We start from the raw sequence: 26,093 nt of genomic DNA, 5'->3' as shown, positions 1-26,093 counted from the left end.
ATCGTAAATATAAAGTTGTTATCATAAATTGTGATCTAAACACATTTTAAAACATGATAGTAAACTGATATGAACTATTAATTAGTCTGTGCACTATGATGTACGAGACTACTACGAGTAATAAAGTGAATAATATGTGATTTAAAATAAACTTATTACCTACATAGTTATTTTATGTCATAAAAAAATTAATAGGACTAGTTAAGATTAGGTAAACCTTCTAAATTAAAAACGGCTAACGAACAACTATTAAAATGAATCCATTAACGTAAGTACAATGTTTTTAAATAATCGCTTTTACTTAATATACCTACCAGTTGTTCATTTATGCTTTATGTTTTATTTATTAATTTTATGTAGTTTATCCTATAAAATAACTTTAACGTATTATTATCCATAGAACTATAATCCAAAATTAAAACATATTTAGTCAAATTTATAATAATATAGTTATTTAATTTATCATTTTTAATTAAAAATGTACATAATATAGTTAAAATTAAGATTTTTTGCTTTTGCTGTGTTGAATATTATTATCAGTAACTTTTATAATAGTTAATATGTTTCAAACTAAAGTAAAGTATGTATATATATAATATATATGTTTTTAACAAAAATTATCTACTAACAACGAAGAGCTACTGTATTACGTTACTATTCAGTTATTGCGACTACCAATGATCACCGAACAAGTAATAATATTGATAAAGTTAATAATTCATACGAGGTGGATTTCCTTGAAAATGTCTTCTTCAGAACGCCACTGCTCTTAAGCATTATTATTTGGATTGACAAAGTTGTTCAGCAGACAGCAAGAATTTAAAAACTATGTACCTAATTTTTTAATTTATACAATTTTGTTTTAAATATTATTTTAAATCATTAAATATTACTGATTACAGTGATAGTTAATGTAACAATAATTATGAGTTATGATTATTTTAAAAAATGAAAATTTAAATAATTACTGTTTGGTACAATGGTACTGCTGTTATTTGGTTTGCTCAAACGTATATCTTGCGATAATTAATACTAAGGTCAACAAGTTATAAAATCTAACCAACTAAAAAAAATATAAAATTACCATCACATGGAATTTGTAAAAAAAATTATTCATATTTTGGGTTAACTATTTTAGGACGTTTTATTTTGGTTATTTTAATAATAATAATATTATGGATGTTTTTGAACAAAACATCATTTGGATTATATGAGAATTGGGTGTTGAATTTTTTAGAGGTTGTTTTTGTTTCTTGATGATTTGGATGCAAATCTCTGCTTAAAATGTTGTGTTATTAAAACTGTTGTATTACTTTATAAAAATATAATTTTAAAATAAGTTGCATACCTAAAAAATGTAATATGACAAAATTATATTGACAATTTTAACTTAAATTTTATTTAATTCTTTCCTTATCAAATTTACTTACTGTATTATTTAATATAGTTTGTAATTAAAAATAATGTAATACTAATAATTTTATTTTATTGTATCACAATTTTCACATATTTAACTGTATTATAAGGCCTGATTAGTGCCACTCTGGTATACAATACATATGAAACTTAAGACTGGTGATCCACGTGTGGATCATAAGTAACACATAATTGAAAAACCATATGTGCAGCTGTTAAAACAGTCCTAAATAAAAAAACATATGAAAAAAGTTTGGCAAGTGAGTATCACCCGTTGTAAAGTAGGTGTCAAATTGCTTATTGTTATGGATGTATTAAATTTTAATTTAATAATATATTGTATACATAAAAACGAACCTGAGCTAAGACAGTCTATTAGACTATATCATTAAGTATATTCCATGTTATGTTTTTTGATGTTATTAAATTAATTTATTTTACCTTTAGTTGTACTATAGATTGAATTAATATTTGTCAAAAACATTGCATTTGAGAATATTATTGTGAGTATAAAATATAGTAAATTAAAAAATTCAAATGTTAATGAAAGAAAATTATGTTTATATATATTTTTGGTTATAACTTTATAAGGTAATAAAAATAAAAATAAAACTACCATTTAAAAGTAAAACTATTTATTATTTGAAACCAAGTCAAGTATTATCATTAATATTTTAATATGAATATTATTTTTTAATAATGTTTATATACTGTATAATGTATTATTTATTATGTATTTAAAGTATATTAATGTATTTTATTCTTTTAGAAATATGAGAAATGTGAAAAAACTCAGTGAACAAGAATTGCAACGACTACCTAAAAGTTCATGGCACGATGAATATAAATCAAGTGCATGGATATTTGTTGGTGGATTACCTTATGACCTTTCTGAAGGCGATATCATGTCTATATTTTCTCAGTAATTGAATTTTTTATAATTTGTTAATCATATAAAATAATTAAAACTAATAAATTGTTTTTAATTTTAGATATGGAGAAATTACTAACCTTAATTTAGTACGGGATAAAGATACTGGCAAACAGAAAGGATTTTGTTTTGTATGCTATGAAGATCAAAGGAGTACAGTATTAGCTGTGGATAACTTTAATGGTACGCGTGTGCTAGGTCGAATATTACGTGTTGATCATGTTAAAGATTACAAACCACCAAAAAATTCAGAACCTACTAACAAAATTAAGACTGAAAAATTTGAAAATGATGATTTCCAGGTTAAAACTGAATTTAAAACTGAAATTAAAGAGGAAATGTTATCGCCACAGATTCAAAGAACAAGAACAATTAGCACTCCAGAAATCAAACAAGAAGTTTGTACTCCAGAAATAAAACGAGAAGTTTGTACTCCAGAAATAATTAGAAGTCCTGATTATAAAAGTAATAAGGCAACTAACAAAACTAAAGATAAGAAACGGCACCACAGAGATAAATCTAAAGAAAAAGATAATTTGTACTATAAATATCAAAGAGAAGGCTCAAGAGAAAAATATAGAAGTAAACATAGCAAATGTGAACAAGATATATCTTATAAGAAAGAGAAAAATAATAAACGTTCTAAACACAGTCAAAGTCAAGAGAAGGATGTTAGTAAAAATTCTAAAACTATATCTTCTAAAGACTATAGTAATAGAGATAAATCAAGAGAAAGAGATAGAAAGAAGATAAAAGACGACAGAAAAGAATATAATAACAAGGATTATGGTGACAAGAATAAAAGAAAAAGTTATAAAGAAGACGATAAGAATTATAAAAAACAAAAAAAATATTAAAATTCTATGTAAATATAATGTGAGTTTATAATAAAACCAATACTCTTTTAATTTAACAACTATTCATCTATTTGTTATTTAATTTTCTTCACTGTTTTCAAAATTATTAGTTTCTTCCATTGTAGTTTGAATTATCAGTGATTTTCTATTCATGTGTGGAGTTGACACACTACCTTCTTCCTTTTTTAAAATAGGTTTGTTCACATTAGCTTTTTTATGTAAATAATTAAGTTCAAGAGTTGACTTCAATAAATCAACTTTAGGGAGTTGCAATGATGCACTTCGAAGATCGCTTTGGGATTTAGTTGCTGGTAGTAGTTCTTTATCCAAAGATGCTAAAGATCCACGGTGATTGAATTTAATCATTAAGCTTAAACGTCTAGCCTCAGCTTCTAAATCAGATAAATCTTCTTTATTGTTTTCTTCAACTCCTTTAAGAGATTCTACTTCTGATGGCTCTAAATTAAAAAAATATATATAAATAATACTGTTTATATAATTAATAAACACATCATATTATTCTGTTCATTTAAATCGATAAAATTTACCTGATTTCTCAGTATTAGTTCGATCTTCAAACTTGTAAAGCCACATACAATGTAATAAACCGTATATAGTTCCACTTAAAATTCCAAGTAATCCCATTAATCTAAAAGATTGTCTAGTTCCATAGGATCCAATTAAAAGTCCTCCAATAAAACTTCCGCTTCCACGACCTTAAACACATTTAAATATTATCAGTTTTAATAATGATTGAAACAAATAAAGTACTATTTACCAAGACTGAAGTGGGACATTCCAATGACACCAATAAGTGTTGCTAGAAGATTTTTAGGAGCAAGTAGAGCACAATATGTTGCAGCAGCAACCCACATCAAATGAACTGCTAAGGATTCAATTGCTTCAAATGGAAATACCCACCATGGATCTCTGCAATATAAATTTTATATTATAAAATAAGTTCTTTATAATTATTTAATGTGACCTTACTCAATAAATGAATAACCCATTAATCTAGCTGCGTGTGAAAAGAAAGCTATAACAATAATATTGACATGTCCAATTTTTTTTGATATTTTTTCTGCCCCATACAAAAATGGAATACTGCTAATTGTAGCCACCGACACTGTGATTCCTATAAATTTCGTTTTATTATGTCAACTCATTATTTTCTTTTTTTAATAAAACTTACCCAATAAATAATTAGAAGCACCCAATTCTTTAAGGTACAAAAATAAATATGACTCTATAAATCCCCAACAATTTCCAAGCATGAACAAAAAAAAAATAAATGCTGTTACATGTGGTAATTTTAAAAGTCTTAGCATGTCTTTTAAGATATGATCTGCTGGCATTTTTATGCCTACTGGCATCATTAGTAATGTTACCATTGATAAAACAAGGAGAATATCGTAAGTGTAGAATGCAGATGAATAATCCGTGTAACCTAATAGTTGAGAACATTCATTACATTTATTCTGTTACTTTATATTTTAAATTATGTCATTAATATTTATAATAATTAACAACATTAATATTTTTCTTCATAACATACATATATCACATTATTTGTTGTACCTTTTTTTAAACTCATAGAATCAATTAGCCAACCGGTGAGAGGAGAGAACAATGCCATGCCAACAGTTGAAAATAATCTTTCTCTTCCAAACTGTCCACCATACCTTTGTATTAGGCTTAAAGCAATTGGATCCATTACTGTAACTGATGCTGCTAACATAGTGGTACCTATAAACCGCAGGCCAAAATAAATCCAAAACACTTTCTCGTTTGAAGGTTTGTACTCGGGTGGACATCGTTCAGGTCCACCTGTCCTATATTTAAAAATATATTCATTATACTAGGTCTAACATAATGGAAACAAGGAACCAAAATATTGAATGTGAAAAATAATAAAGTTATACAATTTGGGGTCTTACTAGGTACCTGTACATTTTTTTGGTTCTTTTTGGAAATCAAATCAAAATATTTTAAGACCAGTATATGTGCGGGCCACATGGGATATGCTATGTCGTTTAAACAAACGCAGGTATAAATATGTAATAATATCACTATATACCTGAAAATACATTTTTGAAGCATACAATCCGCAGCGAGCTCTTTTAGTTTGTTGTACGTTAAGTTTGTAGCCAGCACCCTACCGCCACAGCGTAAATCATGATCCAGAAGTGCTGAAAAATTCACTCCAGATGATACCAACATGTCTGACGAAAAATGTTGACGGAAATCCGTTACTTGTTCATCTTGATCGAGTTCGGGGAGCTCCATTCCTATAGTTCATAAATATATAGGTAATATTGGTCATACTATTATAGGCATATAATAGAATCCAAAACATTATATTGATATTGTTGTGTACTTGTGTCCCAACTGGTCGATCATCAATGCAATAATGAAAAGTGATGTATTAAGTATAATATTATCTTTATTTAACATTTACTTAAAATATAAAAATATTATATTAAAAGATATACGATGGTGAACGGTATTACGACCTATCTCTGAAAGTCTGAATACCTCAGATATCCCTAATCATCTGTCGAGCTTTTAAGTCGGTCCTGTTTTTATATGATATTTTACTGCGCGTAACGAATTTTAGGGTGTTGTAGTATAATTTAGTAGTTTAGTTATCTAGTCGATACGTTTCCTTATCGGTGGACATCGAATTTCGACATCTGAGAAGAGACGTGAGACAATACTAACTGTATAGCGGTTCACGTACATTGTACAAACAACCGTTTATGGCTTTATGCAATATAATAAATTAGATACAAAAAGTATTTTTATTTGAAAACAATTTAGTTTTTTCTTTCTAAATCCAAATAATAAAATAAGTACTGACACAGTATTTTCTCGAACTCTTGTAAATCAGGTCTGAAAAAGGCCTATTTCGAACTCTCTTATATAGATCCTATCCCCACAACTCGAGTCTTGGTCATATTCCTTCTAGTCAAGTGATGTGTACCGGCCCCGCCGTCGTATTCTCATGGTCCATATGTTGACGCAATGATCCTACTATCTTATATTCTTATAGCGTCCGGATGTCGTACATTCTATACCTAAATCCTTTAAACTATAATTACACGCAGCTGCGTTCATTTTACTAAAACTATTGTGTAGTTTTTGTGCCTGACGCTTTGCGCTATCCCCGAATAAAAAGTTATTAGTTACGCAACCTATATGGGTTTTGATTGATATTTGACGTTTAATTACGACTGATGTACAAGTACCTATTGGATCTATCAGGTCTGTCCTATAATAATTATGATTATAAAGTACCGTTGTTGTATTATAGGATAGGTACCTACTAGAGCACGTACTTTAGCAATACCTACTTCAATGGCATAATTAAAATAGTAGGTATAATGTTCACTACTTCACTAGTCACTAAGCTTTTCGCCCTGACCTCGGCATGTTCGTGTTAATTACCTCATTGCCACCACACCGTATGAAATTTGTGCTATTTAGTAATTAATTAAATTTATAATATAATATATATATATATATATTTATATATGATTCATAGTCTCACAGGATATGTAACAATATGTAGATATGATTTGAATATGACATAGTATTTACTATTTATAAAATATATAATATAAATATTTATACATACATTATTTTATATATGATTGTAAGACTGCCACCAGGTGTTGGAATTACAAAAATAAATATTAATTATTACACGACACCACGCACGTATAATTTTGTAATAAAGTTAATGTTTGCGTTTTATTTATTAAAATATTAAAATATATTAATGTTCATACACCTGGATTGAGTCAGATAGGCAGTGACATCTAAATTTAAGCATGACTATAGTTTTGTGGTGGAACCGGTGGAGGTAATAATGAATACATTTTTTTTATTACACCCCGTATTTAATACTTTAATAGGTACATTTATTAAATAAAGAATTTACAGTAATATTTATTTTTAATTTATTTATTGAATGTTAATTTAACAATTGTATTATTTCACTGAGGCCCAGCTCTCAATATGGAGCGATCCATCTATCACCCCAAAAAAATATTATGCAACTGGTCAGACGTATAAACTGGAGGGTCTAGAGGTTACTAGTTTTGGGGGTAAGTATTGTGCAAACGGTTCACCCTCATGAGGCGATAACACAAGGGAAAAAAAAGAGATTACTGGTTAGCATAAGCGAACCTCTAAAAAATATAATGGGTCTAGAAGCTGGAAGTGTTTTGTAGATGAATAATTATAGTATTAATATAATAAGTACCTACTAATTTTGTATTTCAAAATTGTAATTCACTATAAAGCGAAGCCCTCGCCCCGTTTTGATAGGTAGGTATTGGTTTCTGACAAAAATGAACTTTCCGTTTCCCGCAAAATTAGAAAAAACGTAATTTCTATAGTTAATAACTGGCGATATAAGGAATGTCGGTTTTTCTAATTTGATGGAAAAAAGTATTGGCGAAAACCGGCTACACCCGTTCTGGTACTCTGTGCCCTGTGCCCTGTGCTTATAGTGTATGGTTAGACATTTTTTCAACCACTAATTAATGTAGGTATAATATATAGTATATATAGGTATAGTTCAACTTACGTCATTACAGAGCATACCAAAGAACAATATATTAATATTATATATACATGTAAATATGTAATCAAAATATTGCCGATAGTAGGAATCTAATCGTACCTACCTAATGTTTCAGTCGGATTCATAAGACCTGGGTGCATATCTAATACCACAAAAACGGTGGCTTCTTTTTTGCTAGATGTATCGTTGATATTGTTTAATCCAGCACCAATGTTAGCGATTTCTTTTACAGTTTCATTATTCAATAAAACTCCCATTCTTACTTTATTTTTCTTTGGTTCCGGTTTCTTTACACTGTAAAATGTCAATTGACGAATAAAATCAAAATCATTGTTGATTTGTTTTTATCTATTTCTAATTTTAGGTAACATGTTTTACATTTTGATGTGCTAATAGTGATAACTGATAAGTTTATCACTCTTGGTCGTAGTACTTACATTTGTTTAGTCGCGTTTTTAGCTTGTTTGGTTTTTTCGTAAATGAAATACAAATCTGGGTCGTCTATCCCTGGTTGGTGATTGTTAACGGGTGGTACTATACAATTGGGAAGCTGTTGCTGAAAAATGAAAACCACAAATTCAACAAATGGATCTATCAATAATATGTTATTTCCATCATACGAGCAAATATACTAAACTATATGGTCTTATTATTAATTATTAATAAAAATAAGTAAAATCTGTAAATATTGACTGTTAGTACCTACATAATTACCACTATACCACCACCAAGTCAAACGGTTAATTATGTTATTTATAAATAAATATATATTTCAATACTTGTTGAGGATTTGTAAGTCCGGTGATAAAAGTCGGTGGTCTAACAGCAATACTTTGTTCAATTTTTGTAATTCCTTTATTTTCATCGCGTGGTACAGTGTAATCTCTCAACAAACAATGATCATCACATTCATCTAAAACTAAATTGATTTCTTCGTCTTCTGGACATTCTCTGCTTGGACAAGGACTCCACCAAACCTGATAAAGTATTAATTGTTTATTAAACATAAGACAATACCTTTTAACTTTTATTTAGTATAGTTATTGTGCATTAAATATACCCATGTTCTATATAGGCTATAATAGTATACAATATACATATATATATATATATTACCTATTATACAGTGTCCCGAGAAAATTTACCCATTGCGATCTACTGAAATAATAGAAATATCATAATTTTGTTTTTTTATGAGACTCGCAGAGGCAAGAACTACAAGTACTTCATATTTTATTTTAAATTAATATTTTGGTAAAAATGATAAAAAAATAATTTTTTATTTAATTATTTTCAATAAAATCAAAGATCGCCCGTTTTGTAGACTTTATTTTTCTGAAAATTTTGACGTTTGAACATTTTATTTTCATTAATCTAATAGTTTTTAATACATTTTCTAGTTTTTAATTTGTGCATTTTTTAATACCATATTAATGCCAGTGTAATATTTTTAAAAAAATATTAAAAATCATGAATCTAATGAAAATAAAATGTTGAAACGTCTACAAAATGGATATCTATTTTTTTGAACGCAAATAAAAATTATTTTTCTTAACTTTTTTATCAAAACATTGCATTAAATTAAAATATGAAATACTTGAAGTCTTTGTCCCTGAGAGTCTTTTAAAAATAACATAACTATGATATCTCCATTATTTCAGGAGATATCGCAATGGGTAATTCCTTACGGGATAGTCTGTCTCTGATTCTGTCCTACTAAAGAAGAATGCCATACATTTCCTACGTACCATTTTAAGAAATATACATTTTTATGTTTAGTTGTTTATTATTGATCCATAATAGGTACTCCAACTGTTTTTTTTTTTACTTTTCTATATATTATCTTAAATTCGTTAAGTTATTTATAATAGGCACATTACATTAATTATATTCAATAGAACAAGGTGCAATACCTTATGTTACCTATATTACCTATAGTCTTTATACCTACATTTTATTTTATTTTTCATCAATATTTTTTGATAAACAAAAATAGGTAGGTAACTATTAATTATTATAATAATAATAATAATTTATATCGAAAATATAGTAATGTAAGTAGATACCTAAATCTATTATAGTATAAATTATGATTGAAAATTCAGTAGGCAGTATTTTTTAAGAAAATGAATTATGTGGCTAAATGACAACCAAAATTTAAACAAAAATTCCATAAGTAAATATGGATTATTAAGAAATTTTAACAAAAAATGCCGTATTTCAAATATGAGTATAAGATACCTACAACCTACTTACGACAATCTTTCTTGTTGTTTTTGCTAAGGAGGTACCGAATTTTCACAAATTATGTAGGTATACCTATAATCTATATACTTATAGATATAGTCATAATTATTACGACATTTATACAAAATTGTTTTTTTTTTAAAAGAACAATATTTTTGATAATAATTACGTCAGTTATCTACGCCATATAGTATTCTTAAGTCTTAACAATATTACGAAAAACGTGTGAATCTACAATACATAAATGATAAATGTTGATTATATATTATACCTACACGTTTTTATAGGAGAAATTTCAGCATTATTATATATAATTAGATGATTTTTTTTTAATTTTACTGCATTCTTTTTTAGTAGAACAGTGATAAAACATTGGATTGGTATCTAAATAATATATCATATTCAGTGTTTTATTCTATCAAACAAAAAGTTGGTTTTAGTATTTTAGATTTAATTTAGGAAGGTTATAGGTAACTTTTAATTATTGAATATAACATAGAATAATGTTATAATTATTTTTTTAAAGCACAATATCCATAATTCAATGTTATTTCTTAAGCTTAAAAGTTTTAGTTTTTAATTACATCGACTTTTCCAGATTCGGGATGTCTCATGACATATGCTGATGGTATTGCTCCAGGTGTTTCCATTTGCGGTATTAATATCAACGAATGATGAAATATAGCATTTAATGCTAGTGATATAAATAAAACTGGTTTATAATGACCAAATTTATCTACCAGAAATCCTAAATCCATGTTATAAAAAATACAATTATTTAAGTTTTATAATACAGTTTCAAAATTTACTGTTCATTACATAGTATATTACTTGGTATGATTATAAGTACCTGAAACAGGTGGAGCTAAAAATGTAGTCAATGGCAATGACAAATAAACAATAGCAATTTCTTCTACAGACAAACCAATGCTTTGCATGTGAATAGTTAAGTATGGAATTAATGACGAAGTTGCTAAAAAGTAAGTATTATATATAAAAAAATGATATACATAATACATGTAATATATTTCCCAGGTTTGTGTAATTAATATTATATCTAACTAGTTCTAGACTTACCTCCATACATCAGAAATAAAGTAACTTTTAACATAATAAGATTATAATTAATATTACACTTTTTACATAATCTCTGTATTGGACCATCCTCAGTTTCTTTTTTTCCAGACATTTTTTTGAATCTTAAGACTTTATTGTAGTGAGTTGTACTGTTTTGGAAATAAGGATGGATGATTTTTGAGGAAAAACATGGATGTGTAAAAAAAACTTATCTCTAATGATTTAATATTTTATATAGGTACATGCTAATATGCTATTGTTTCATTGTTTGTTTTTACATAAACTGTGATATCATGATTTACAATATACCTGCTGAAGTTAATTTAGATAACTAAAATAAAGTCTAATAAATGAGTCGTTTATTATGATAGTAGATTTAATGTAAACATTGCATGTATAATAAAACAACTATGGTTTTATAGTTATAATAATTAAATTAGTTGTTACAATAATAACAGTGTTAACATTAAAAATTATATTATGCTCCATTTTTTAATTTATTGACCAATCCGCTTAAGGAATAATTACTGCTTGGATTAGTTAATGCCACAAATTGTTGTGCAACTTCTTCAGCAACCTGAAATAATACATAATTAATAATAATTCTGTTTACAAATTCAACTTGTTTTAATAAATGTATTAATCAGAAACATTTTTCTGATTCTGATTTTGATTATTTTATAATAAGCAATATATAAAGAATCAGTCATAATAATTATATGATATAAATATTAAAGTGATTCAATTTACTTTAACTTGTGCTTCAAGAGTAGAAGCTCCCAAATGAGGAGTGGCAATAACTTTTGGATGTGAAATAAGAGTCTTAAGTTCAGAACTTTTGGGTGGTTCTTCTGTCAAAACATCCAATCCGGCACCACCACATTTTCCATCCTATTAATTTAACCAGATATTAACATCAATTGAAAAATTAAAATGCTGAATAAAAATATTCAACTCACATTCAAAGCTCTTAGAAGTGCAGCTTCATCTACAATACCACCTCTAGCTACATTAATAATCTTCACTCCTTTTTTACATTTATTGAATACATCATCATTGATCAAATCTAATTAAAAAAATAATGTTTAATATCATTTATTAATTAACATAAATGTTTAGTATAATTACTCACTTTTTGTTTGTTCAATCAAAGGTGTGTGTATAGTAATATAATCAGCAATAGGCCAAATTTGTTCTAAAGTTAATAATTCTACTCCAAATTTTGCTGCAGCTTCTTTGTTGATAAATGGATCATATCCTACAGTCTAAATACAAAAAATCATAAATTTTATGTTATTTTATTTTAAAAATTACTGTAATTCTTTATTGATGTACCTTCATACCAAATGCTTGCATTCTATAAGCCACTTCACGACCAATTCTACCTAAACCAAGTATACCAATAGTCTTCTCCTTGATTTCAGTTCCCATGTAGAGTTTTCTATCCCATCTTCCTTCTTTTAATGATTGACATCCTTGAGGCACATTTCTAAATATAAAACATTATACATCAAGGTTAATGTTAGGTAAGGTTAGTCAAATAATGTGAATATTATCCAACTGTTAACAATCTCTATAACAGGGGTCACCAATTAATATTTTTGAAGGGCCACATTAAAAATCTGAAAATTTTTTGCGGGCCATCAAAATTCTAAGTAGATATTTACATTATTTAAAAACTAATAATATTTAACAAATATATTAATTTACAATAATAACACATATAATGTTGTCGTAATATGTGTTATTTATTCTTTGTCTGTGGGCCGCCATTTGGTGACCTATGCTTTATAACATCTATATGATGTATTGATGTAGAGCCTCACACTTTATTTAACTATAGTTTATAGTTATATTATGGTCCAGCAGAAGCTAATATCATTATGGACCCTGCAAATACTTTATAGATACTTTATAATTTACTTTAGACATAAAAAAGAGTTAGTTCTATGTAGAATTAAATTTAAAAATATATTATACTGACTACCAATTATAATTACAATTTAGGATTTTTAGTATTAAATAAATTAATAAAAACTAAAAAAATAAACTTAAATGTGCCTAATATACGTATATATGTAATTGTACTAAGTACTATTAATACAAAATAAAAACAACATGTTTTAGTTTTTTTAACTTAAGTTGATGTCTTGATGAGTTAATTAAAAAAAAAATACTAATTCAACACATGAACAATCACTAAACATTTAATAAATCAATAGTGAATTAAAAGTCCCATAAACGTGGCCTATGATTGGTTCATTAAATTTTATTGAACTAATAAAATTAATCAATTTTTCATGTAACTCAACATAAGAAATTTAAAGAATGTAATATTAATTACTTTACTTTACTAGTTACATTTTTTTCTTAGATCACCGATTACGTGCTCACTTTAATATTTATTATATATTATATAATAACCATACATATTTTATGTAAAGGCTAGCTAAAAAATAATCAATTAAAAAGGTTGGTTTATTATTAGATTCTAGGTTAATATGATCTATTGACTAAATTTAAATGTATAGAATATATAACAAAATTATGTTAAATAGAGGTAGTTGATATATGTCTGATATAAGTTAAAAATATAAATAGATGTTAAAATTTAAACTTACCGAGCCAATGACAATATTAATGAACATGTCAGTTCACAAGCGCTATTTGAGTTTCCACCAGGAGTACTAAAATAAAAATGATAAAGTTAGAACTACAAAAAATAATAATTATAATAAAAAGAATACAAGCATTTTAAGAAGGGGTTGATAACCATATGGGATTAATAGGTTAAATTAAATTATATATGATTTTTCAAAAATGTAAGTAATAATTTAATCAAAGTAAAAATACAGTGGTTAGGTCTGGAAGCTTAAATTTCAAAGCCCCTTCATAATTGCAAATATATTTGGGGTGTTCGCCTATATGCTGAAATTATTTTATACATTTTTTTAATATTATTAAATGTTTTAAAATTTATTTATTGTTTCATAAAGACTAATTAGTAAATAACATAATATAATTGTCATACAAGAATACGTGTTCCAAAAACCAACCAACCTAATGTACACTGGTACAGTGGTACACTACCCTGCCATAGCAAAATTTTGCCCAGTTAATAACCATAATGTTGAAGCTTAATAATTAGTTACAATAAAAAAAATCTAGCTGTATATGTGTACATATAGGTATTATTTTGAATAAAACTAAGACAAAACTCAAAATATGAAAATATGAATCCACTTTAGCTATTTGTAAAATATTCATAAACATCAATTATTATTAAAATTTTTGAATTTTCAGTTGGTTATCATAAGTATCCTAAACTCGGGAAAATGAAATTGGTAATATAATATACACACTTATTGCTACAAGTTAATAACATTTAAATTAAATTTAACTATGTTTGGAAATATTAAAATAAATTTAAAATTGTACTTGTATTATTAAAATAAAATAAATTGTAAATAAACTAAACATTTTATTTCAAAATAATATTATAATGCATGCTTAAACTAATGAATTATATATATTTAAATTGGTGTGAAAAATTGATTTAATGGTTTGAATTATTTATAGTTGATAATATGTCACTTAAAAATAATTAAATAACACAAGTAAATCTAAAATATAATATTAAATAGTAATATAAAATTAATAAAATTATTTTTTATTACAAAAACCATTTTAGATACTTAAAATATGATAAAATCATAAATCATTGTACAAAAATGATAATTGTATTGGTAATTAAATACTCAACAAATATTAACAAGTAGGTTAGGTATCTATGTAATAGATTATTAATGAAAAATTAACACTTCAATTGGGCACATCAAACACTTTAAAATCTTTAGATATGTATTATGTTACTATAAATTATATTTTTATCTACCAAGACCAACGTATGATATTAATATGCATTTATTATTATCTTTTTAATTACTTAGTTAAAATGTTTGAAAAAATCACAACAATTAACATCAGACATATAGCTAAATTTTATCTGAAATTAGATATGACTAACCACTTAAAAATATATTATTAAAATTATTAAATATGTTAATATGTATTAACTTGTAAGCATATTTATACAACTAATTCAAGTGGCATTTATTAACTTAATCATTTATACATTTTAATTAATGTTAGCATTTAATGAATAAAAAAATTAAATGATTATATTATATGAAATTTGTTATCTGTATATATATATATGAAGCCACAGATAGAAACTAGCAAGTTATTGAGCATACCTAAGTGGGCCATATTAAATTTTAATCATTAAACTATTATAAGCAATTAAAAAGGGTTCTAGACTGGCAAACATTTCTCCAAAATCAGAAATGAACATAACTTTTTATTAAAACTATTGAAAATGCAACTATCAACATTTTATAATTTTTTATAAGAATAAACATGAATATATAATGTAAAGGGATGTATTTAATTATTGAACCATGTTTTTGCAAAAAGAACAATATAAATTTTTAAATTTTGGTTCATTTACCATTTTTTTTTAAATTTTTCTTGGATTTTTAAAAAAAAAAAATTGATATATCTGATTATTGTACTGGTGCCTTAAATTGACAAACTGATGTCTACTTTGACTACTTACATATGATAAATACATTACTTACTCAGTAGTCAGTATAATAAAAATTATATTAGGTTATACAACTCAACTTTGAACTTACTTTAGGACTAATATTCCTGCATCAGTTGCAGAATTTAAATCAATATTGTCAACACCTGTTCCGGCTCTCCCAATAACTTTAAGGCCATACTGGGCTCCAGCTTCTATTACTTCCTTAGTTACTTTTGTATCTGAACGAACAACCAATCCATCATATAATCCATCCTGAAATATTAAATTATTTGAATTAAAATATGTTTTTTCAATAATAATTATTATATTTAAGAATTTTTTTTTTTTTTTTTTTTTATTAAAAGAAACTTTGTAAACAATTAGCTTCGACAATTATGATTATAAATATTACATAGAAAACAATATTAACAACAAAAATAATATTACAAATAAATTAAATTTTTAAACCAGTCTGGTTGATGAAGGATATAAGTGAGGTAATAATTGGTACATTTGGTGAAGAGAGAATGGATTGAGTGTCGAGTTTGACATTAAAGGAGTGGATTAGGGTGAAGAGGGTATTGCGTTGGGGAACCAGAGAGGGACAGTGAAAAAGTATATGTGAGATATCGCAAATCATGGGATCGTGAACGTGGAACATACATAAAGGAGAGTCATTGAGAGAAAGTTTATAAGAGTGAGAAGGTAGTAAGGTGTGTCCAAATCTTAGACGTGAAAAAGAGGTAATTATTTTACGATTTAATTTGAGGTTGTGAAACCAAGGGTGAGAGGGGATAGATGGTGAGATATTTTTGTACATTTAAGAATTTACCACACTATTTTAAATAAAACTTATGTTAAATACAAATTAAATAAATAAATAAGTACCTACTTTAGGTAAATTGTATAAATTATAATGAGGCTGACTGCAGTAAGACTGCACTAGTTGCAGAAGTCAAAAGGAAACCACTTTATAGTAATTTATTTAGTAGACAACAGACTAAATCAGAGAATGCCAAATTATTTTTTGTGTACCACCAATCCACCATTATATATTACAGATCAAATCCATACCTAAAATGACTAAAAATAGAACTACAAAAATGTCAATACATTTATTTCAAAACTATAAGGCAGTAAAATATTATTTTATAATTTTATCTATATTTCTCATACTAAAATTTTAGATCTACCACTCTAAACTGAATAAAAAAATACTGTTAAACCAAATTACCTAAAGGTTAAAAACTAGAAAAAAAAATGAAATACCTATTTACAATATTACATGATATTATGAGCAATAGGTAACTATGCAGTAGGTATGCACACACTATAAGACAGGACACAATATGATTATTTTACATTATACCTATATACCAACGTACAGTTTTGTCAAGTTACATACAAAATTGATTATTTCATTGGATCATTAGACCAGTAGGAGGCATTAATGTATTCTGTATGGCGATTGATAATGCAAACCGGCATTACAATTTAGTACTTGATTACCACGGTATTATAAATGACGAAATAGTAATTAAAATATTACCTTTAACTCTGCTATAAGATCATCAGTTGGCAATTTGTATTTTGATTGAACTTGAATACCATTTTTTTCAAGAAGTGTAGCACAAGAAGGATCACAGGCATCGCTGATGAGTACCTTTTTTATGGACACACGCGGACTGGACATGTTTGCTGATGAGTGTAAGTGACAAGAGTGTTTTACGAATGTCGATTGTCGAATACACTGAAGACTGAATGTGCTGTTCACTGTTGTCTGTTGCCTCCGAGAGTATTGACTATCGAGAGTGAACAATAAAGTGGTCGAACTGGTTTGAACGACACGAGTGGTGAGTGGTTCTAAATCTCTACAGACGGCAGTTTTTGTCTTTTTTACGATCGAGCAATTTCAATTGGTATTTCTTATCGAAGAGACGAAGTATATTACTATATTCATAAGTATAGTAATAAATATAGGTACTAATTATTTGCAATCTTAAATTTTAACTCGATTATTTTTATAATCACTTTTGATAAAAATAATCTTTTTTTTTCAATTGGTTTGGTCTTTGACCCAAGTATCATAATTATTTTATTACGATGCACATGATTATTATACATATTATACATATTGTATATTTGTATGGAACCATATGTAGGATTATTAAAGAAATTATAAACTGATTAACATAGTAATATTAATTACGTTATACATATATATATATATATAGTGTATAATCAGAACAGATATAGAATAAACCAAGCATTTTTTTTGCTAAAGAACATATCTACTTTAAAAAAATGTTTTTTTTGTGATTTTCAAAATTACTTACATACCTATACCTACGTACCTATATATAAAGCTTTAAACTGCTTACTATACTATAGAGTATAGTTTGCCTAATATTTAGGAAATGTATAAATGTTTTTAAAGTGATATTATTAACATTTTGTAATGAGTAATGATATGTTTTTATAATTTTTGTTTATTCCTAAGAAATATTAAATTATATATTTTACAATTATATCACTGTATCAGTATTGTTAAATATCTGAGTACCAGTATTTAAATACTTTAATCAAAAATTTAAATGTATACTTTAATTTTTAAACTAATAGTATACAATATTTTAAATATTTACAAATTTGATATAGGTACCTTCCAAACTACCTATATTTTATAGAAAATTAAAGAATAATTATAGATAGATACTACAGTAATAGAAATAGAAATAAAAATCTTATTTCTTAGGTTTACTTTTCAATGTTCATTTTACATTGGTACAAAAAAAACAACTGTTTATATTCATTACGTAATTATTTTTTTTTACTTCACGCGCTTGATGTAGATAAAATGCATTCATGTAAAATCATTTTTTTATGATTTTTTGTGAAATCTTAGAATTATTTTAATTATTACAAAAATTAAAGAGAATAATATTTTTTAAGGTTTTACATATTGATTTTATATTTTATTATTACTCGACATTTCGACTTAAAAATATAAAGAAAAAAATAGGTAAATTTAAAAGGACATTAAACTGATTATTTTGAGCAAATATTTAGATGAACGATGAACCGATAAGTAAAATTCTCAAAAAAACTATTAATAAAAAATATACCTAGTCCCTAGTATGATGTAAATATTATAAACCAAATACATATACTTATGTATGTCAGTATGTATTGAAAATTTTAATTTATTTTCATATTGTCGTTTAAATTATATTTTTATGATGTTCTAAGAATTTTTTATAGATGAATGGTATAATTTTCAAAATATTTTAATTTTTTTTAGCTAATTATTAAAATTAAAAAAATATATTTATTAAATAAAAATTTTTATTTTTATTTTTTACTAAAAATCCATAAAAAAAAAGGTAGGCAAGTGGGTATCGCTTTGCTATACATTAAGTGTCGAGTGGGTCACTATTATGATTGCGTTCAATTTGAATTCAATGATATATTGTACACGAAAAATGATTCTGAGCATCTATTAGTCTTTGTCTTTATCACCATTCACTAAATACCTATATTTCTTGATGTGTTTTTTGAAATAGCTATTAAAGTAATTTATTTTCCTTCAGTATTACAGTAGATAACTAGATACTAGATTGACATATTTTTTTTGAAAATAATGTATTTATACTATATTATATCAAATTATGTTATAAACTAACAATATAACTCAAAATTTAATAACACATTTCTGACATTTCTGTAAATACCGTATTACAGTAAAAATAGGTTCTTAGTAATTATATAGTATTAATATATTATAAATAAATAATATCTTAAAATAAATCAAAAATATCATTGCTGGGCAGTGGCAGCTTGAGTTTTCAAAACTCAAGGATCAAGTTTCAAAACAATCCACCCACACATTAACTAAATTTACCAAATAGTGGGTCGCGACCCATTACCGGGCCACAAAAATATAATACCGGACGGAAAAATTTAATAAAATTCTCATATAAATTTTATTATTTATCATTTGAACTTTTTAGTAAAAATAAATTCATTATTATATTGTTACAAAGTAACGCTTCAATTTTATTATAAGATTCTATGTGGACATTCAAATGTGTTTTATTTTGCCTTTTTTTACACAATGATAAATGTAAAATATTTTGGTGGGTCATAAAGGGAAAATATATTAGGTAATTGCCGAGTCAGCTCAAACAAGAGTTTGGGAAACGCTGCATTACGGTAACCAATGGCATAGCCATGGGGGAGGCAGTGGGCCATTGCCGAGTCAGCTCAAACAAGAGTTTGGGAAACGCTGCATTACGGTAACCAATGGCATAGCCATGGGGGAGGCAGTGGGCCATGCCCTTCCATCGGCTATATCAACTTAATATAAAAATTAATTATTATGTTTTTTTAGTATTTTAGGTTTGCCCCCTCCCCCATTTTAAAATGTTGTCTACGCCACTACGGTAACCTACTTAATGAAGAGTACTGTCGACGCAATCTATATAGCAGTACGATTACCTCTATTTCATATTTACCAATTTTTTTTTTAATTTCAAAGTTAAGTAGGATTATAATAAACCAAACATTGGAAAATAATACGTTAATTTCTATCGTTTTTCTTTGAGATATTTAACGTTTGGAAAGCTGACGGGACTTATTTGAGACTCACTGATTAAGAACCCAACCAACAAATAATCCGTGACACTTTCAACGATGGATATATATGTCATATAAAATGGTAAAGATGCAACAGAAGTGAACGATAATATGATTATAGGCAAAGGATCTTGGCAAATGGAAAACGTTGGTACTCTTAGGATAGTATCGTATTAAGTCTTAAAATTTGTTTATAATTTAAAAGTTCAAGTAAGATTATATTAAGCTATTTGTATAAAGAAAAGTTATACTAATTACTAACGATAAATGATGGGTACAAACCAGTTAAACACTTTATTGCAAGACGCCAAGACGTATATAGCTTATGTTTATATATTATATATAAAAGGTACATACATTAAATAAGTCACTAATTTTACTTTCAAATTTTTAATTGAGTATTTAACGTTAAACCTGTTTGAATATTTTGTTTAATTTTATTTTCTAAAATGTTGAGGGGAAAGTTATCATCGATAAGGGAGAATAATATTTTTAATGAAAAGATAACTGAAGGGAAATGTATGCATTTTTTAAATAAATAGGTAGGTAAATGTTTTATTCTTATAATACAAATATATATACGTATCACTAACGACACTAACATATAGGAACTTTAAACGGATTGGACTGAATATTGGAATACAGATATATAGTTATTTTCTTATAACGTAGGCGTCCGTTATAACTTATAAGAAAAGAGTTTTGAAAATTGAACTTTTAAAGTGGTGAAATAGGAGTTAAACACAATTTAACCAGGGTAATACTTCTAGTATATACATATATATATATCATATTTATATAGGCGAAATTGGTCATTTAATAACTATTAATAACGTTTTGCGAATTATAAATTATAAAAAAAAAAATTTTTATTGGTTTGTTATAAATTATCACTAATAGCTTAGATATAAGTATTTTATATCACATTATTATATATACATTATATATATATATATATATATATATATATATGATACACGCAACATGCCTACATATTATAATAGCATAAATTAAAATATTATTTTTATCTATTTTTAAAAGAAAAAGGTTTATTTATAATATGTATTTTAAAAAGTGTTGTACTGCTTACAATAAGCAAATGAGATTATAATGATACAGTAGAAGATCAGAAGAGGGTAAGACGACTATTGGCACACCGAAATATTATGTTATATAAAAAAAGTAGATTTGTATAAATTAAAAAAAGTTTTATCTTATGCCATATCATCCTCTTCATGCAAATCCTAAATATACCTCTACCGACTCCACTAATAAGCAATATCTAGCTATTGTTATTACTTATTACTTGTTAGTTACTGTATGACACTATACCGCTATAATAAACCGTAACTAATGTTAAACTGTAAATGTTCATTCATTTACACGCATAAATAAAAGTTAAAATAGGTACTTAGGCACCAAGCTAATTAGTAAATACTAAATAATAATTTTTAATATAACTTTTAATAAGTACCTAACTAATAAGCCGCGTAAGACATGAGTCTATTGTATATAGTCACAGACACAAATAATTAGACTTGGCTCCCGCGGCCAATTGACCGTCGCGTTGCATTACTATATTGTTTGTCGTATTCATATTTTATAGATACGAGCAATGAACGCTGACCGGCTGCCGCAAAGTGTATATGACAGTATATTATATTAACAATAGTCGATAGTCCCTAATATCCTTTAATTTCCTTAAGGTATTAAGAGGTAACATTTTTGTGTTTTATGATTTGTAATAGCCATGGCCACTACTGAAAAATTGCAGGTTGACGTAAGGTGGACAGGTCTTATTGTTCGTATAGGCCTAAAGCTTACGTATAAGATATTCTCAAATAAGAGTAACCTTAGGTGGCGATTGATTTTCGTCTACAGTTCTATTAGACCCCAACCAGCAATTAAATCGGTGTTCATAGTCAGCTTTCGTTTTGGACATCATTGAAAAATTGTTTTACCGCACGTAATAAAATTGTCGAGCGCAGGGACAAAACGTATTTACTTAAAAATATATAAAAAGGGGAAAAGTAGGTAACCACTCCAAATATATTTTATAGGTAGTATCGAGAATAACTTTTCATTGTTTATAGTCACTGTAATGTATATTTGCCAATTTTGAATTTAATGATTCAATGATGAATAATCATTTTGCATATACGATTCTAAGCGATAACGATCTGTAAGCCTATATTATTAATAAAATATTTCATGAAATTTTTGAATATTGCTATTAAAGTAATAATGAAGTATATTTTTCATAAAATCTATTAATTATTTAATTATTATAATAATTAATAGTATTATAAATATTAAAATATTTATATAATTAAATATAATTATAAATTATTGATTCAATAGCCGACTTATCGTAGTGGGTGAGTGTGTTTGAGTACAAATGAGCAATAGCTTAAAATTAATTTAAATATTTAAAATATATTATTGTAAATTTTTGTATATAAAATATAATAGTAGAATATGCTAAAGTTTCAGGTCCCAACGGTCGAATTACAACAAAATGTCAAAAGAATTAAAATTGCCATTCTTTTTAAACTATTTTGTTCGTGTTATGTTCGTGATCTCATTAAAATTTAAACATCAATTTCTTATAAAAAAATGAGTTAAAATAATTGTTTTTGAATTGCAACAAAATAAAATATCGATTTGATAAAAACTAATTTTGCGTAATAAGTCCCGTTTTTATTTTTTATTTTATTTTATTTTTTTTTTTTTGGGGGGGGGGGTTATTTTCGTTTACCAATAGGCAATAGTGATGTAATATATATATAGTGTATAACGCACAACAAAATATTTAATAATTTTACTATAGTAGTATAATTTATAATAATACCTATTATGTCGTACATAAGCGATAAGTGTAATATTATTGTTAAATACGATGGATGGATGATACAATTAACGAATAAAATAAGGGCATTCTAATATTATAATTTATATAGAATGGAATAATATTATTTTATATTGTTTCTTAATGTTTCAGATAATAGACGGCAACACGGTATGCATTCACGCTACATAGTATACCGACGACCATTGAGATGTGCCTATGTAATACGCCGTGTACCTGTAGCGTAAGACCAATGATAATTAATTTTATATATATTTATTTACTATAGTTTATAAATTATAATGTATGGTAACTGGTAAGACCATACAATAATATATCATTTAAATTAATTTTCAACATTTTGCGAATCTTAGAGAAAAATATTATAATTTAATAATCAGCGGAGGATGTGTTTAAGCAGCGTTAGATTTTCGGGTGTCAGTTGTTTCCACCAAAACACTTAATTTTATTTTCCGCCTAATCTATTTCTACCTAATAGTGTTCACATATAAGGCCACGAGTGGAAGATACAAAGGTACTGCAGGGCCCCAAATACTAATATCTAAAAAATGTCTTAAAAATTGAAAATCATCCATCATCGACTGTAGACGCTTGTAATCAATTTACACCAAAATTTACCTCTAAACCCCAAATATTTATAACAAACATATGTAATCTAACCAAAATAAAGATGTTACTTGTACTATTTCGGGTAGTACAAAATAAAAAAATATATATATTATATTGTATTTGAAAATGTCATTGTGTGTATAAAATATAATAATAGTTTTAAATTACAACAAAATAACTAAAATTATTATTCTTATTGAATATTATATAATAATCTATGTCGAATTAAAAAGTCTATAAAAAAAACGTGTATATTATTTAAATTTTTGGTTATAAAAATGTATTGTTTAACTACAAAATAATTTGCAAAATTTGAACTTAAAACTTTATAAAAAAATTATTTTGACCATGCATTTTGTACAAAATAACAACTTATTAGAAACTTCATAAGCACGAGGTATTATAGGTATTAGGTTCTATTTACAGATCTTATAGGTTTAATCTATCGTATTTATTACATTTTTAATATTTATACCTATAAGATTGGAAAATTTCAAAGTTATTTTTAAAGTTTTTCTTAGGTATTGCAATTCACAGAAACAGAAATATATGAAATTAAAAGAGATCTAGCTAACAAGGGTCATCTTGCATTTGATGTATCATGTATTATATATAATATTATTCCTTATCAAAAACTGTAAATAATAATGAGCCAAAATTGTTTTTATTTATATGAATTGAGCATATAGTAATGAGTTAATTAAGAGAAAAATCCCTAAAAAAGTCATTATATTACTTATGTTAAAAAATATCTATATTTATTTAATTATCAATTAACGTTTAATTTATTAGTGCTTATAATGAGTTATAAAAGTCGATTGTTATCATAGTACATCATAGGTATCTACCTACTATTATAATACAATTATTATACAATATTATTTTAATGCCTTTTGGTACAGTTGTTTTCTAAGCCACGCGGGTTCAACGGTTTTTTAACTGTTGCCCTTTATTTTTGTGCGTGTTCTACATTTTATAAATCTGAATACAAGGAAAGAATAGAGTTCTTTGGAGTTCAAAGTTTCAGACTTCAGCCTTCAGTTTTACAAAAAAATCTGTGTATATGTGTGAAATGCAGCGAACAGCATAAAATAGAAGATTGCCATAACCATAAGAAAAAAAAATCAAAAGATAAATTTGCAAACTATTGTAAATTATATATCATAAACTGGAAGTGTTACTCTGCATATAAAAAAACAGAAAAAAGGAAACGCCTAAAAAGATTTCTATAATACAACGCGTATTCAACAAAAACCAGTGAAAACCATCGCAGTGGCCATCTCTTACGTTATGATAATTGCAATTCTTATAATTATATAACATAACACTCCAAAAGTCATTATCAACAATAACAGTCCAAACAATTGATTCCACATTAATGGATATGATATCCAGGATATCTTATCTGATTTAACTAACATAACGAAATCGTTAAAAACATTTAGACTATATATATATATAAACATTATGAACCAAGTACCTAAATTAGTGATTTGGATTTTGGAACCAGTATACCCATTGAATTCGTTATTTTTTCAAAATAATGTACGCCCAATATTGCCCATAAATCATAATTAACTTTTATTTTCCTGAGCAATCGTTGATATTTTGAAAATATTAAGATAGGTGTTAGATCTAACTTTTGTTTAAAATCCAAATATTAAACAATAGATGCAATTATTTACTAATTCTTTTAGAGGCTATATTATTTTAATTTTGTTTAACTTGATTTTTATTTTTATCAAAATCTTAAACATACATTAAATAACAAGATAACCAATAGAAATTTGGGAGAAGTGTAAACTTTAAGAAGTTTAATTTTCATACATACTAGCATACTTGTATCTATATTTATTTAAATATAATATATGATATATGAATAATAATTATTATTACATACCGAATACAATAGTTTACATAAATTATTGCTATTTTAAACAAGCTAAAATAGGTAGGTACAGTTTGAAAATGTTGGTGCCGAATACCTGAAAGCATTAGGTACAAATATATTATATAATATTGAATCACTTAAAAAAAATGTTTCTATTACCTTGACACACGGTATATATTTTTTAAATTGCAATAATTGCATGCACGTGTGCGTTAATAAAACTAAGTATTTGTCATCGCAATATTAAAAGATCAGCAGACGAACGTCATTTATTTCAAAAATTAATTTTAGTAAGCCATTTGCAATAATTCGTAAACTCAACATTCTAGTGAAATTGTATTCTGCATTTTGCTAATATGCAATTACTTTTTTATACGAGTGT

General features: G+C 26.2%; 3 protein-coding genes across 3 annotated transcripts; 1 reads left to right on the top strand and 2 right to left on the bottom strand.

Moving 5' to 3' along the window:
* Positions 1–85: 85 nt before the first annotated feature.
* On the top strand, positions 86–3,266 carry LOC132921689 (uncharacterized). The gene is made up of 3 exons (XM_060984854.1): positions 86–268; positions 2,186–2,338; positions 2,409–3,266. Exons 1-3 carry the CDS (start codon positions 255–257, stop codon positions 3,202–3,204), a joined length of 963 nt encoding a protein of 320 aa, XP_060840837.1. The 5' UTR covers positions 86–254; the 3' UTR covers positions 3,205–3,266.
* Positions 3,201–11,337, bottom strand: LOC132921631 (uncharacterized). Its single transcript, XM_060984769.1, has 13 exons — positions 11,120–11,337; positions 10,893–11,015; positions 10,627–10,790; positions 8,575–8,772; positions 8,233–8,351; positions 7,899–8,089; positions 5,282–5,492; positions 4,783–5,036; positions 4,397–4,651; positions 4,195–4,339; positions 3,983–4,134; positions 3,753–3,920; positions 3,201–3,662 (listed from the first exon to the last, which is right to left on the bottom strand). Exons 1-13 carry the CDS (start codon positions 11,229–11,231, stop codon positions 3,283–3,285), a joined length of 2,472 nt encoding a protein of 823 aa, XP_060840752.1. The 5' UTR covers positions 11,232–11,337; the 3' UTR covers positions 3,201–3,282.
* Positions 11,338–11,456: 119 nt separating this feature from the next.
* On the bottom strand, positions 11,457–17,613 carry LOC132921679 (D-3-phosphoglycerate dehydrogenase). Its single transcript, XM_060984842.1, has 8 exons — positions 17,257–17,613; positions 15,817–15,980; positions 13,741–13,806; positions 12,455–12,608; positions 12,252–12,384; positions 12,079–12,185; positions 11,870–12,010; positions 11,457–11,696 (listed from the first exon to the last, which is right to left on the bottom strand). The coding sequence occupies exons 1-8, from the start codon at positions 17,398–17,400 to the stop codon at positions 11,598–11,600; spliced, it is 1,008 nt and encodes a 335-aa protein (XP_060840825.1). The 5' UTR covers positions 17,401–17,613; the 3' UTR covers positions 11,457–11,597.
* Between the last annotated feature and the right edge of the window lie 8,480 nt (positions 17,614–26,093).

The sequence above is a fragment of the Rhopalosiphum padi genome, chromosome 1 (assembly GCF_020882245.1).
Source record: "Rhopalosiphum padi isolate XX-2018 chromosome 1, ASM2088224v1, whole genome shotgun sequence".
Taxonomy (NCBI): Eukaryota; Metazoa; Arthropoda; class Insecta; order Hemiptera; family Aphididae; genus Rhopalosiphum; species Rhopalosiphum padi.
The sequence above is the reverse complement of the archived record's forward strand: the minus strand, read 5'-3'. Positions and strand labels throughout refer to the sequence as shown.

Bases quoted from the DNA above. Each gene is read 5' to 3' on its own strand.
- LOC132921689 (XM_060984854.1), top strand. The intron at 2,339-2,408 runs GTAATTGAATTT...TTTTAATTTTAG, and splicing joins ATCATGTCTATATTTTCTCA to ATATGGAGAAATTACTAACC.
- LOC132921631 (XM_060984769.1), bottom strand. From the start codon at position 11,231: ATGTCTGGAAAAAAAGAAACTGAGGATGGTCCAATACAGAGATTATGT. The intron at 8,773-10,626 runs GTAATTAAAAAC...ATACTTTATCAG, and splicing joins CCGAATCTGGAAAAGTCGAT to GTTTGGTGGAGTCCTTGTCC. The intron at 5,493-7,898 runs GTAGGTACGATT...TATGAACTATAG, and splicing joins GAATCCGACTGAAACATTAG to GAATGGAGCTCCCCGAACTC.
- LOC132921679 (XM_060984842.1), bottom strand. From the start codon at position 17,400: ATGTCCAGTCCGCGTGTGTCCATAAAAAAGGTACTCATCAGCGATGCC. The intron at 12,609-13,740 runs GTAAGTTTAAAT...TTTTATATTTAG, and splicing joins TTAATATTGTCATTGGCTCG to AAATGTGCCTCAAGGATGTC. The intron at 12,186-12,251 runs GTGAGTAATTAT...TTTTTTAATTAG, and splicing joins TTTGATTGAACAAACAAAAA to ATTTGATCAATGATGATGTA.